This window comes from Brassica rapa, chromosome A07, assembly GCF_000309985.2.
Source record: "Brassica rapa cultivar Chiifu-401-42 chromosome A07, CAAS_Brap_v3.01, whole genome shotgun sequence".
Classification (NCBI taxonomy): Eukaryota; Viridiplantae; Streptophyta; class Magnoliopsida; order Brassicales; family Brassicaceae; genus Brassica; species Brassica rapa.
Window position 1 is genome coordinate 18,504,582 of NC_024801.2, and position 13,081 is coordinate 18,517,662.

General features: G+C 36.5%; 2 protein-coding genes across 3 annotated transcripts; one reads left to right on the forward strand and one right to left on the reverse strand.

Annotated features, from left to right (window-relative positions):
- Positions 1-503: 503 nt before the first annotated feature.
- LOC103830129 (autophagy-related protein 8e) lies at positions 504-1,993 on the reverse strand. 2 transcript variants are annotated; one of them, XM_009105843.2, is made up of 5 exons: positions 1,835-1,962; positions 1,704-1,751; positions 1,564-1,619; positions 1,017-1,069; positions 504-928 (listed from the first exon to the last, which is right to left on the reverse strand). In XM_009105843.2, the coding sequence occupies exons 2-5, from the start codon at positions 1,741-1,743 to the stop codon at positions 709-711; spliced, it is 369 nt and encodes a 122-aa protein (XP_009104091.1). In that variant the 5' UTR covers positions 1,744-1,751; positions 1,835-1,962; the 3' UTR covers positions 504-708. The 2 variants fall into 2 exon arrangements, with proteins under 2 accessions (XP_009104091.1, XP_009104092.1); XM_009105844.2 differs by having other exon boundaries at positions 1,704-1,993.
- Positions 1,994-3,629: 1,636 nt separating this feature from the next.
- On the forward strand, positions 3,630-7,878 carry LOC103830132 (scarecrow-like protein 27). Its single transcript, XM_009105848.3, has one exon. The coding sequence runs from the start codon at positions 5,907-5,909 to the stop codon at positions 7,719-7,721; it is 1,815 nt and encodes a 604-aa protein (XP_009104096.2). The 5' UTR covers positions 3,630-5,906; the 3' UTR covers positions 7,722-7,878.
- The last annotated feature ends 5,203 nt before the right edge of the window (positions 7,879-13,081 follow it).

Genomic DNA, 13,081 nt, shown 5'->3' on the forward strand with positions numbered 1-13,081 from the left:
TTCATTAACAAGTTCGAGCCTTACAATCAAACCCCATTCAATACGAAATAACAAAGGTTGGAGATTTGCCTTTATCCAGCCAAAAACAACAGAAACTAACAGAACAAAGCACACCAAAGAGAGAAGAGCACAGCAAGGAGTCTTTGGTAGAGAGCCAAGACCAACGTTAACTAAGCCCAATAGTCTGCGCAAACACAAAGCTTAAGTGTCATTAGGACAAGTGGGTTTAACCGCCGAGTCCTTCTTCGGGGGTCTAGGAGTAGTTGGTGGACATTTTGTGGAAGTTAGAAAAGTGAAGAAAAGAAGATTAAGTGTGAGAAGAAGAGCTGTAACTGCGAGAGTCTTAGGAGCCATAGAGTTTTTGAGGAATGTTATGGGATACATGTGAAGGAGATGATAGGGTATGGTTTATATAGTAGAATTTTTAAAATATACTAAAACATGACAAGCACACAAAATTAGTTTATTCAGAAGATAATTATTTAAAATATACTTGAAGATAATAATGCAAATAAAGATAATATTTCAATATTAGTCTATATACATTTTAACAAAGTGCAAGAACATAGTGTAGAATGAATATATTAGAATAGATGTACAAAGGTTTATATAGTTGTAGACTGTATATATACAGTCTACACATAGAAACCATAAATTATTATTAGAACTAAATACACAAATTGAGAGAGGGGAACATCACACTGAGGTTCAGATTGAGGAAGCACCAAATGTGTTCTCGCCACTGTAAGTGATGTAGAGGAAGCCATCTTGGTCTTTCTTGTCCTCGTAGACGCTTGACATAATCTCTCCTGTAGGAGGAAGGACATTGTCTACGAATATGAAGATTGCTTTCTCTGCACTTAGTTTGATTCTCTTGCGAATCACATACACAAATTGTCCAACTGTTAGGTCTGATGGCACAAGGTATCTGCAATATATTAAAATATAAACCATTCAGAAACTCTAAACTACAAAATCTTGAAACATAAGAGAATGTTGGTAATAAAAGTCATTACTTCTTCTTGTCAATGTCTGGGATATCACTTTTCTCAGCCTTTTCCACAATCACCTGTAATATAACACACATGATCTCATTCATTGAGTGATCAATACAATGTAATATAGTAAAGAAACTCTTGAAGCAGAAACAAAGGTTTGAAACAAGTATTGGATTCTCAGACAAAAATAATGATGTTGTCTGAATGTAATCTAGTTCTAATTATTGTTTTTATCTATCAGCTGACGAGAAGAGAAACTTGTAATCAGCAACATACATTAACATGAATGCCACAAAGTCAGAAACTTACCATCAGCAATATACAAAAACATGATCCCATTACTTGAGTGATCTTTATAACGTAACAAAATCGTCAAGCAGAAGAAACAAAGGGTTGAAGCAGTATAGGATTATCAGACAAATCTAACGTTCATTAACAATTCTTGTCTGAAAGTAATGATCTAGTTCTAATACTTTTTTATCTATAAGCAGACGAAAAGAACAACCACAAAGTCAGAACAGAGATATATAAAAGCATAAGAAACCCTTAAAAGAAGAGACCATACCGGGATTCTGTCAGGGTACTTCTCTAAGATCCTTCCAGCTTCAGCTTTCCTCTTTTCTGCACATAAACATATATATATGAACACCAACTCCTCATGTATGTGCTCATAACCTAAGATCGAATAAGGAAAGAAAGACTAACCGAAATCGTTGTCCAGCTTAAAGCTGCTGCCTTTATTCATCTTTACTTCTGATAATATATACGAACAGAAAGATAGATTCTAGAGAAATCGAACAGAGTATGTAACAGGTCAAATCAATTGGAAAACTTACAGAGAGAGGATTGATGGAAGAAGAAGAAGAAGATGTTTGATTCTTGCGGAGAAAGTCAGAAACGCAACCTGTTTCTTGTTACTTCTATGATTGGATAATGATTAACTACCGTGGACTCTTACCTATATGCATATATATATTCGCTGACGTGTCGAGTAACTAGACACGTAAGTTTAGCTTGTTCCCCAAACTAAATCCTTCGCTTTTAATCAACTTTCATCTTTTTAATTTAAGTATTTTATAATGTTATTACAACTACGTATTTGGTATGATTCAATAGTACCAGATTTGTTTAATTAAATCATACCAAATTAAATTTTATTGTTGTTTTTCTATACGAAATTGTATTGTTGTTCTTCCTCAGACTTTTCTTTTTGTAGTGGATTGCACGTCTTCATTAGCCTTTTCTCATTCTTTTTCTTGCCTCTGCGTCACAATATGTGGTGTGGCTTAATGACCTCGGATAATACGGATTACTGAGCTTTTATGGACCAGATCAAGTTGTAAATGGGCCTGTGGTTAGTTTACTATAAGCATACTACAATAGGCCATGATCAATATACTATGTACGTACATATACTACATAATATAACTCCCTCACGAATATATTCTTTGGAATTTTTGACGTTTGTAACGCATGTGGATGAATTGATACAAAATCATAAAATCCTTTTGCGCTTTCGTTTATATTCGTGGCTATTCATTCATTTGGATGATTTAGAAATAAACAAGTTTGGAAAACAGCATCTAGTTGTCTTGTCTACCGATAGAGATATTAATAGACGTGATTAGTTTATTCGACAAATGAGAAATGGACTTGAGATTAAGGAGTGTATTATAGGAACTCTTCGTCATTACCAAATGATTAGAGGGAGAATGTGTGTAATAATGCATCCTACAATTTTATATGTCAACTAACCCTAGATTTTAGCAATAATAATTAAGTTTTTCGTTACGTATTAATCGATGATCATCTTGTGCTGTTGTTGTTGGTCGCTGCTTAACAAAAGAGACCATTATTGTAGCTCTGTTTCTTTTTCGGGGTGAAATTGTAGCTCTGTATTTGTTATATTTTCTGTCATAAACACATAGATACAAGGGAACATAATAACATCGATATGAATACGTATGCCTTGTACTCTTATTGATTTACCAATCATATTTCATTTCGAAAATTATAAAAAAATTAAGAAAATTGTATAATTAATTTCCATTATTAAAATGCAAAAGTGATGTATAATAATGACTCACCGCATATATATAAATTTATAAGGTTGCAAAAATAAAAATTTAAAAGAAGAAAAAAGATATTATCTATATATATATATATATATCTGAAAATCTACACAAGTGGCACGTTAGTGGTGTCCCTTCTCTAGCTAGTCATCACCCCTAAATATTGAATGAGCAAGTTGGTAATTTGTATCCTAAAACTAACAAAAAGACACGAACAAATATTTTAATGCGATTCACATTTTGTATTAACAGGGAGTTACAATAGTGGTGGAAACTCACATGGAGGTTTGTGGCTTGTCTTGGGAAATAAACCATGTCTCTCATAATGACAATGCTCAATAATAAGGCCCTTTCTTAAAAAAAAAAAGAAGAAGACAATGCTCAAAAATAAATTTTCTGTTTTTTTTTCTGGTTCGAGATATAAATGTACGGTTAATTCAAAACTGGCACACAAAAATAACATAATAACCATGTATACTTTACATTCACGATACACAAGCAACCAGAAATTCAGTATTGTCTTGGAAATCCAGCTGCAGATCTCCTTATTTGATTTTCATTTACCCCACTTGTTTTTAATCATTCATGTATATATGATCACTTCATACTTATTAATAGTAATGTTATATTGTTATTTATATTTCAAGTTACAAAATAAAATGTTATTTATATTTTGTTGTGTGCTATGGTTGTATAATGTTTTTTTTCCTTGTTATGGAATAAACAAAGGTTAGCGTGATCGATGATATATCATCGAGGTGCTTCACTACCACGAACTTTCTTAGAAATTGTGAACAACATATCGGGACCGTGCGATTGAATTGATTTATGTTGGCAAGAACATATAATTGTTTTATAATTAAAAACAAGTTTGGTTTCTAGTATGTTGTTTAGTGTCCCTTAATAATACCTTATGCCTAATGTAAGAAGTTTATTACGTTTATGTTTGTACGTTCATCGATTATATAATATTCTATTAACGATCGGCAATATAGACATAATAATTAACGACTAACTATTTAAATATAGATTTAAGTTTTTGAGCATAGCATTCTCATTTTCAAAACATGCATTCGTCATAAGTGAAACGAGTGGGCATAAAGTCCCAATGAAAATACGCAAGTTCTTTAACTAACACATGTTATCATTAACAGCTTTGAGTTCTTTATAAATAAAGATTTCGAGTTTTTAAAATCACGAGTTAAAGTAATCCACCACCATCTTAGATTTTTGTAGTCAAGAATTATAAATGACATTTTATTAAATGTTAAAAAAATACAAAAAAAGTGAAGAATACACAATCTAGAGCCGCTGGATCTATATCTAGACAAAGAATCAACCGTTGATAGATTATGTCTCGATGTTTTCAAGAAAATCTTCAAAAAGCCACACACAGAGAGACACTCAAATAGAGCACCGGTCCGTCAGAGTCGCCTGCCAGAGTTGTTTCTCTTTAAATTACCAATATAGCCCTCTCTCGTTTGAACTTCACGAGTCTAAGAGGGTAAATTTGGGAATTCTGGTAATGAACCATCTGCGTCAGTTTCGTCTTTTTGCTCTGCTTCCTCGGCATATGTATTTTTTTTAAATACTGTTCAAGTCTTTTTGATCAATGATTTTTTACGCGCCTTTTTCATAGTTTTTAAAGGTACTCAAATAAAAGTATAAAGTACGTGAAAATGGGAAAACATTTGAATTTTTTTAAAGGAAAAAACTTAAGGGAAACTTAATTGTATACTACTAATATTTTCTTAACTCCGGTTGAGGTGAGCCGGCTAGAGTATCTATAGAATACTACTAATATCTATTCAAAAATACTGTTAAAGTCTTTTTGGTCATCATATCTATTTCATACTTATAATTAATTAGTTTAGTTATAATATAATCAGTTTAATTTATGGAAAACAAATTAATGATAGAATGCTACAGCCTATAGGTGAAATAAATTTGTCATTATTTCTCTCTATTAAAATATTATTTACAGCATATATTATCACTGGTTTTTATAAAGAATCATTATGTTTACCAAGTTTAAAATCCCTACAAATGCTTATCAACTACTATTACTTTGCTGCTTTGAAATTTACAAGTAGATAGAATTAGAGCCTATATAAACCTCAGAGCTTATATTTTACAGAGCAACTAGATTTATAATACCCTTTTATGTTTGCGGTCGAGCCCACATAAGAACCATTTAACCCACTAGAAAGTGGCAGGGGTGATTTATTAATACTATAGAAGGCAACATTCTAAAACAAATTCTGAGATTCAATTCCATTAATAAGTTTCAAAAAAAAAACATTCTCAAAACAAAGCATTTGAATGAAAGCTTGTGTCCAAACCTCAAAGAGTAAGACAAATGTGGTGTTGTTAAAAAAAAAAGGACAAAAGTGGTGACAACCAAAAAAAAAGAGAGTAGAGTGACGCGCTCCATATGCGAAGAGACTAGACAAAGATGTCACAGGAACACGGTACATATGTAGATAACTACATCTACAGACACAAGCCACACATAGAAGAAGGAGAGAGAGAGAAAGCTTAGCAAGCATTGATGAAGAGCACTTTTTAAATATTGCACGCATCCACATAAACAGCATCAGAGAAAAAAAGAAAGAAAAGTGATTTTAAGGGAAAAAAAAGTAGAGGCGCCAATTACAAGTTTTGAGCTTTGCATGTGTTTCTTTCTATCTTCCGTACATTTAACCTCTGAACATAACCTCTCTCTTCTTCTTTTGTTGTCTTCCGGTTCTTGAGATCTCTCTCTCTCTCTCTCTCTCTCTCTCTCTCTCTCTCTCTCTCTCTGTAGGTCTTGTTCTTTTTACTGTGTGTTGAGGCGATGCCCTTATCCTTTGAAAGATTTCAAGGGGAGGGGGTGTTCGGTGTTGTTTCTTCTCTCTATTCAGATCCTCAGAAAACCTGGTTTAATCAAGACAAAACCGGAGCAGAACAAGATCTTGGTTATGTTGTCGGTGGTGTTTTACCGGAGCCGACGTCCGTTCTCGACGCTTTAAGGAGTCCTAGCCCTCTCGCTTCTCACTCTTCAACCACCACCACCATGACTCTCTCTTCCTCTCACGGCGGTGGTACCGTCACCGCCGCCACAACCGCCGGTGATGATAAATGTAGTCAAATGGGTCTAAACGATCTCGACGACGGAGGTCAAGAACAGAGCATCTTAAGGCTTATCATGGACCCGGGTTCAGGCTTCGGTGTTTTCGACCCGGGTTTCGGATTCGGATCCGGGTCTGTCCCGGTGAATCCTCTGTTATCTAGTAGCTTCCCTTATCAAGAAGAGTTGACGTTCTCTAACCCACCGTCATCTCCCCCGGCGAAACGGTTCAATTCAGGATCTCATCAACCCGTTTTCCCATTTCCGGATCCGGATCCGGGTCACGACCCGTTTCTCGTTCGCCGTCAACAGCAATTCCAGTTCCCGTTTCAGTTTCACCAGCAACAACAACTCCCGTCTTCTTCCTCGTCTTTACCTCCGGTTCCGCCGCCGGGAACGGCCGGCGATGACCAAACGGTCATCATCGAGCAGCTGTTCAACGCGGCGGAGCTTATCGGGAACAATAACAACAACGGCGACCACACCGCTCTCGCGCAAGGGATATTGGCGCGGCTCAATCACCATCTCAGCTACAGCAACAATAACAATAACAATAACAAGAACCCTCCGTTTCAAAGAGCGGCTTCTCACATAACCGAATCTCTCCTCTCACTCATCAACAACGCATCCCCACCGTTAATCTCACCAGAGAATCTGATCCTTCGAATCGCCGCGTACAGAACCTTCTCCGAAACGTCGCCGTTTCTTCAATTCGTCAACTTCACAGCGAACCAGTCGATTCTCGAGTCATGCAACGACGAGCTGGGGTTTGATCGGATCCACATTATCGACTTCGACGTTGGATACGGAGGACAATGGTCGTCTTTAATGCAAGAGCTTGCTTCAAGGAGAAGAAACAGAGCATCGTCTTTGAAAATAACGGTTTTTGCTCCTCCTCCGTCGACGGTTTCCGACGAGTTCGAGCTCAGATTCACGGAGGAGAATCTCAGAAGCTTCGCCGGGGAAGTCAAGATTCCGTTTGAGATCGAGCTGTTGAGCCTCGAGCTTCTTCTGAACCCAGCTTATTGGCCTGTCTCTCTCCGTTCGTCGGAGAAAGAAGCTGTCGCGGTGAATCTTCCCGTTAACTCCGTCGTGTCCGGTTACCTTCCGTTAATACTCCGTTTTCTCAAACAGATCTCTCCAAACGTCGTCGTTTGTTCGGACAGAGGATGTGACCGTAACGACGCGCCGTTTCCTAACGCTGTGATCCACGCGCTTCAGTACCACACCACTCTGCTTGAGTCTCTTGATGCTAATCAAGGCCACGAGGATGAGAGTGTTGAGAGGTTTTGGGTGCAGCCTTCGATTGAGAAGCTGTTGATGAAACGACACCGTTGGATTGAAAGATCACCGCCGTGGAGAAGCTTGTTTGCACAATGTGGGTTTTCTCCGGCGAGTTTGAGTCAGACGGCGGAGGCTCAGGCGGAATGTTTGTTGCAGAGGAGTCTGGTCAGAGGGTTTTATGTTGAGAAAAGACAGGGTTCACTTGTTATGTGTTGGCAAAGGAAAGAACTCGTTACTGTCTCTGCTTGGAAGTGTTAGAATAAACCAAATGCATCTAATGTTTTTCTTTTTATGATTTAATTCTCTTTGAATGTTTGTTATGTTGTTCAGTGATGTTCTTAGTTTCAACTTTGATGTTAACATTTTAAGGAAGTAAGGATATATATAATCAAAAATCTCCTTTTGTTAGATTTTATTTTGCTCTTTTGAGGTTATACTTATTATCTCTTATCCAAAAATAGAAAAATCTCAAAAGAGATATAGTTATTCCAGTGTTTTTAAAATGTTCAATGACGTTTTAGAGAATGGTTGGTGTTTGTTTTTACATCTCTTAGTTGATTTTAATCTTTTAGAAATTAGTTTAACTAATTATATTTTCACAACTTTATATAACTGATTGAATTTTTTTTTCTCATAATAGTTGTGTTTCAATCAAAATATCAAACAAATGAAATATTTGTTTTTAAAATCCTCAGGAGTATATACATTTGAATTTGAGTATAAACAGACTAACTTGGACTACTTAATCTTGGTCTGGTTCTAATTTTTTACTTGAAATGTACTTGTGAAAAACTCTGTTTAAGAGCCTAATCTAGTGTTTAGGTTATACATACATCATTACATGTATTTTGAAAAAGTTATATACACATAATGTATCAATAAAAACAATATATTAGGCCTTTAGAATGTACTCTAATTCAGAATTAGTGAAATACTCACGCTACATGCAAGGTACTGTTGTAACACACTAACACATTCCTACGGAGAGTAAAGATTATAACCAAAAGTAGATTAGCTAATTGGTTTTATCATTAGGTTTTGGAGCTTCCAATGTTGAATGTTTGTTTAATCGTCTCGGGTACCTAACAGATTTCTTTTAATGTTTGGCCATGATAAAGTTTTTTTTTTTCTGTCATAGAAAAGATTAGGACTTTAATTTGCGTACAGATTGTATATACTAATGTAACGATTAAATGTAGTCCTTAAATGTATTCATAAGCTTTTTAGCTTTCGGATATAGTATACCAGTTCATTATTGTAATACGACTTTTGTTTGTGAAGTCACATGGTCCTAAAGTCATTTGTGCTTAATATTATACAGTCTCCGTTTTTATATGCTAACTAAATTGGACGGTATTGATTTGCGACCAACTGCGTCATTAAACTAATATCGATCTAGTTTTATGACGCCGGTGTAGAAAATTAATATTTCTTAATCATGACCATAGTCCATATAGTCGCTAGAAACGTGTAATTTTGTAGGTTGGCTGGATTAGAAAAACAAACGATGGATTTATTAACCCTGTACTATATATATATTCATATCAATTATTATCGTCTTTGTTTACTACTGTGATTTATATCTAATCCACTAGCATTGTACCTAACTACTAGAACACTTTTAAATGTTTTTTTTTTGAAACTTTCACTTTTAAATGTTTGTTTACCAAAGCAATGCTAAACTTTGTTCTCTTACTTAGTTGTTTTTTAAATATTAAAAGTTTGGTTGTGACACCTCTAGGTTCTAGTAGCGGATCGAGGTTTGCATGTTACTTCGTATGAAATATTTTTGTTTTGGTTGCCTAATTTCGAAATTATCAGCTTTTGACAATATGAAAAGCATCAGCTTTACGTACAGCTTTAAAACTAAAAAGACATATACGTCATCTATAAGATATGAGAACTTGAAATAGAAATATAATAACGTAAATTAACATGGAGCCAAACCGACAACATACACTTTTGTCTCCATGACTGCCAAAGAAAGCTTCAATTCTTTTTCTTTGAGAATTAATTGAGAAGCACCGGTTCATGCATACCTACGTCTTCGTGCTTACAAACATTACATCTACTGTTTATTGTTAAAAATAAATTAATTTATTTGATTTATTAAGTCTGTAGTAGTAACAATCTTAAGTTGGATTCAATAATCAGCTCTCCTCTCACCCCTTCCTCCCCCCGACTCTCTTCTCCAAAGTTCACCACCATTTTGCTTGCTTTTTCCGGCGGCCGCTCCGCCGTTCGCGGTCGTCGGATCCCCTCCTTTCTCCTGTGTGTTTTCTTCTGTCTTTATCTTCTTTGTGCTCTCTTATCTCTGCGGCAGGGAGAGCTCTGCGTAAGCTCAGATCCAGAATTTCAAGTTTCAGATCTGTGGCTTCCGGTGGCGAGTTTAGGCGCGTGAGGACGGTGTCTGTCTTTCCTATGGTTGTGGCCTTCAGTCTCGTGCTTGGAGTTCCGGCGTTTTTGTTTTGCTTGGTGTGGGCTCTCGGGTGAGCAGTGGCGCGTTGACGCCGGTTGGGTCTTCTTCACGGCGGTTCTCTCGGTCTTTGGTCGGGGTGTCTGTCCGTGGTTGGCTCTGGCTAGGAGCTTTGTGGCAGGCTTCTTGTTTCTGTTCAGTCTCGGGTTATCGGTTGTCCTTCCGGTAACGGCGCGTGAGAGTCAGTCCGGAGCTATAGTCGGTAAGCTTGGTCTCTGGTCTCTCTAGTGGTCACACGTTTGGTAAGAACTTTGTTTCTTGCTCTGTTCGATCTACGGATCTGGGGTGTTGCAGAAGTTTTTGCCTCCGTTTGTGTGCAGGTCTGATGTTGTGGCCCTCGGGTTACTCTCGCCTTTCCTAATAAAGATGTGGGGTTTGGCGGTCGCGGTCGTCGTTTCTCCATCCTCTCGGGTTTTTGGTGATGGTTTAGCTGTGGAGTTGTTTGGGTTAGCAGGAATTGGATAGGCTTTAGTTTGGCTCCGGATTTCTAGCGTGCTTGGTGGTATTTCTTCGGAAGAGGTGTTTCTGGCCGGTCCCACTGCTCTATATGAGCCTTGGATTCAACGGGTGTACACGGTCACGGGTTGGTGAGTTGGAGGCAGCAATCTTCAGCACCCTTCTCCGAACGACGGCATCGTCGGTTGTGAGATTCTCTTCGTGCTGCCGGTTAAGTATCTCTCGGGTTAGCTAGCGAGTTTGGGTTGTGATTCTTTGGGCTGTTTATGACGTTTGAGTTCTCCAGAAGCTGCAGGAGCCGTGTGTTTCAAGGTTTGAGGGCGCCTTTCTTTCCGGTAGCTCGTGGCGACTGGTAGCTCTCTCTGTTGTCGATTCGCTTTCTGGTCCTTCGCGCTAAAGTTGAAGTTTTGTTCATTGTCAGCTTCTTCTTTGCTTCATTAGTTTTTCGTTGCTTAGATCCCTTTTGTTTAATTTATTTATGTTCTTCTGCTACTAGTTCGCTGTGTATCGTCTGTAAAAAATTGAAAAGTTGGTATAATAATTTAACATTTTACCAAAAAAAAAAAAAAAAAAAAAACAATCTTAAGTTTGGATTTACTTACTTAAAACATGATGAAAGCTCTGAGTCTGATGTGTTACTGCTTGATTGTAAAGTAATAATATACTTCTGAAATTTTATATGTCTTTGTTGTAATAGTTTTTAACTTTTTTTATCTCTAAGTTAAAACTTCAACAATTAACCGTGAAACTTATTAATTTTATAGTAATAATAATAATGTTAAAATTAAACTAAACAAAAACAACGAAACCATACCTAAATATTTGATTGTAAATAGGTATGCTTATCAAATATATATGATTTAGATCAAATGAGATTATGGATTAAACATATAGTTGTATAAAATGGTAAAACTAAAAAGTTTTTAAAAACATTAGAAATAACCAAAATGTTGTGGCATGCTTCGGTTTAATTTTTCTAAAATCTACTAGAGCCAAAATTCTTGGTAATTTTTTTTCTGGCTGTAAGAGCATTTCGAATTCCACTTCATTTTCTATTTTAAAATAGAGTACGAAGTAAAAAATGATTCAATCATATTTTATTTCTTGATGAGTTTACTCCTTAAATAGAGTAATCTATTTTTATTTGTTCATTACTTTATCATGAAGTAAGACATATGATAGAGTTAAAGTACTTTTACTCCATATTATATTTTACTCTATTTAAAAAAAAAATTAAATTGAAATCAAGCTTTAAGCTATTTACAGAACCAAAACAATAAAACAGGAAAGGTGGACTATTCGCCGCTCTCTCTCAAAAACTCAAAGAAGAAGAACCCTAACTTCGACACCGGCGTTCCTCTCCTCCTTAACTCATTTTCCTTTTGTCTTTCTCTGTTTTCGTTTCAATCCCAGCCGATACGCAAACTTCTTTTGTGTCATCGACAATGTTCTCTATCGAGATAAGGGAACAACAGCCGGTGGATTTATGGAGAAGCGGTGAGGCTCGTGGAAAGGCGGAGGCGGGAAAGGTCGGCTTTTAGGGTTGGAGTTGAACGTCAGATCTAGTTTTGCATTTTTCAGATCTTCGGCGGAAGCTTCATGGCGACGGCGCGTGGCTCAGTGGGAACCCTCCTCCACCTCGGATCTACTACCCTTTGCGGCGGTGTGATGACTGGAGGAGTGAATCAACGGACGGCGGATAATGGTCATGCTCTTCGGTTTCTGGAGACGTCACCGCGCAAGGCTCCACACCGACGGAGTGGTCATGGGCTTTGGTTGGGGTCGTGGTAAAACAATATATCCCAGCTCCGGCGGCGATTTCAACTGTGAAGTCCAGTGGTACTACTCCACACCTTTGGATGCAACTATTACTACTGCGGGCATGTTGCCGTAGTCAAGATCCAATTTTTCAGTCCAGATGTGTTCTGGTTTTTGGCTTAGGATCGAGACCTTGACCTCGGTAGTGATAGGTCAATACTTGAGATGCGCCTTACAGTGAAAAAATTCTAGTCCAAGTGCAACATTCGGATCATTGGTGATTAGTGACTCGTACAAATATGTACTCAAGTTTAGATTTCGTTGTTATTGGATAATTAAGGTTTTTGTATCTTGGGTCTAATTTAGAATTTTAAGAAGTGGTTTATTTCGAATAGTGGAGTGAGCTCGTTCTCATCGGATGAAATTCCAATGAAGTATCGATTCGGGTAGCGTATGATTCATCTATGTGTTCATAGGTGATACTCACTTCATTGTAAATGTGGTTTAATCTTTGTAAAAGTTAAAATCATGTAATCCTAATTGGTTAATAAAAATTGTTGTTGAGCCCAAAAAAAAGCTATTTACAGAACCAGGTTGCATCTTAGGTCTGATGCCTTGCTCCACGGCTCCACCAATGTCTTCCTTTCCCAATTATTTATGGGCAATTGTCAATAATAGCACATTTTGAAGTTTATGTCTCAAAAATAGCACTAGAAGGAGAAAGTCACAAAAATGACATTCATTAAAGGGTAAAATATCTCTAATACCCTTGGTTTAAAATTAAATAAACAAACAAAAATAAATAAAAATAAATAAAATAAAAATAAAAAAATAAAAAAATAAAAAAAGAAATTTTTTTATAGTTTCAGATTATATGTTTTCAGATTCGAAATTTTTATAATTTTTTTTTTGAATTTTTTTTAATTTT

Bases quoted from the DNA above. Each gene is read 5' to 3' on its own strand.
- LOC103830132 (XM_009105848.3), top strand. From the start codon at position 5,907: ATGCCCTTATCCTTTGAAAGATTTCAAGGGGAGGGGGTGTTCGGTGTT.
- LOC103830129 (XM_009105844.2), bottom strand. From the start codon at position 1,743: ATGAATAAAGGCAGCAGCTTTAAGCTGGACAACGATTTCG. The intron at 1,620-1,703 runs GTTAGTCTTTCT...GTTTATGTGCAG, and splicing joins TAAGCTGGACAACGATTTCG to AAAAGAGGAAAGCTGAAGCT. The intron at 929-1,016 runs GTAATGACTTTT...AATATATTGCAG, and splicing joins CCAGACATTGACAAGAAGAA to ATACCTTGTGCCATCAGACC.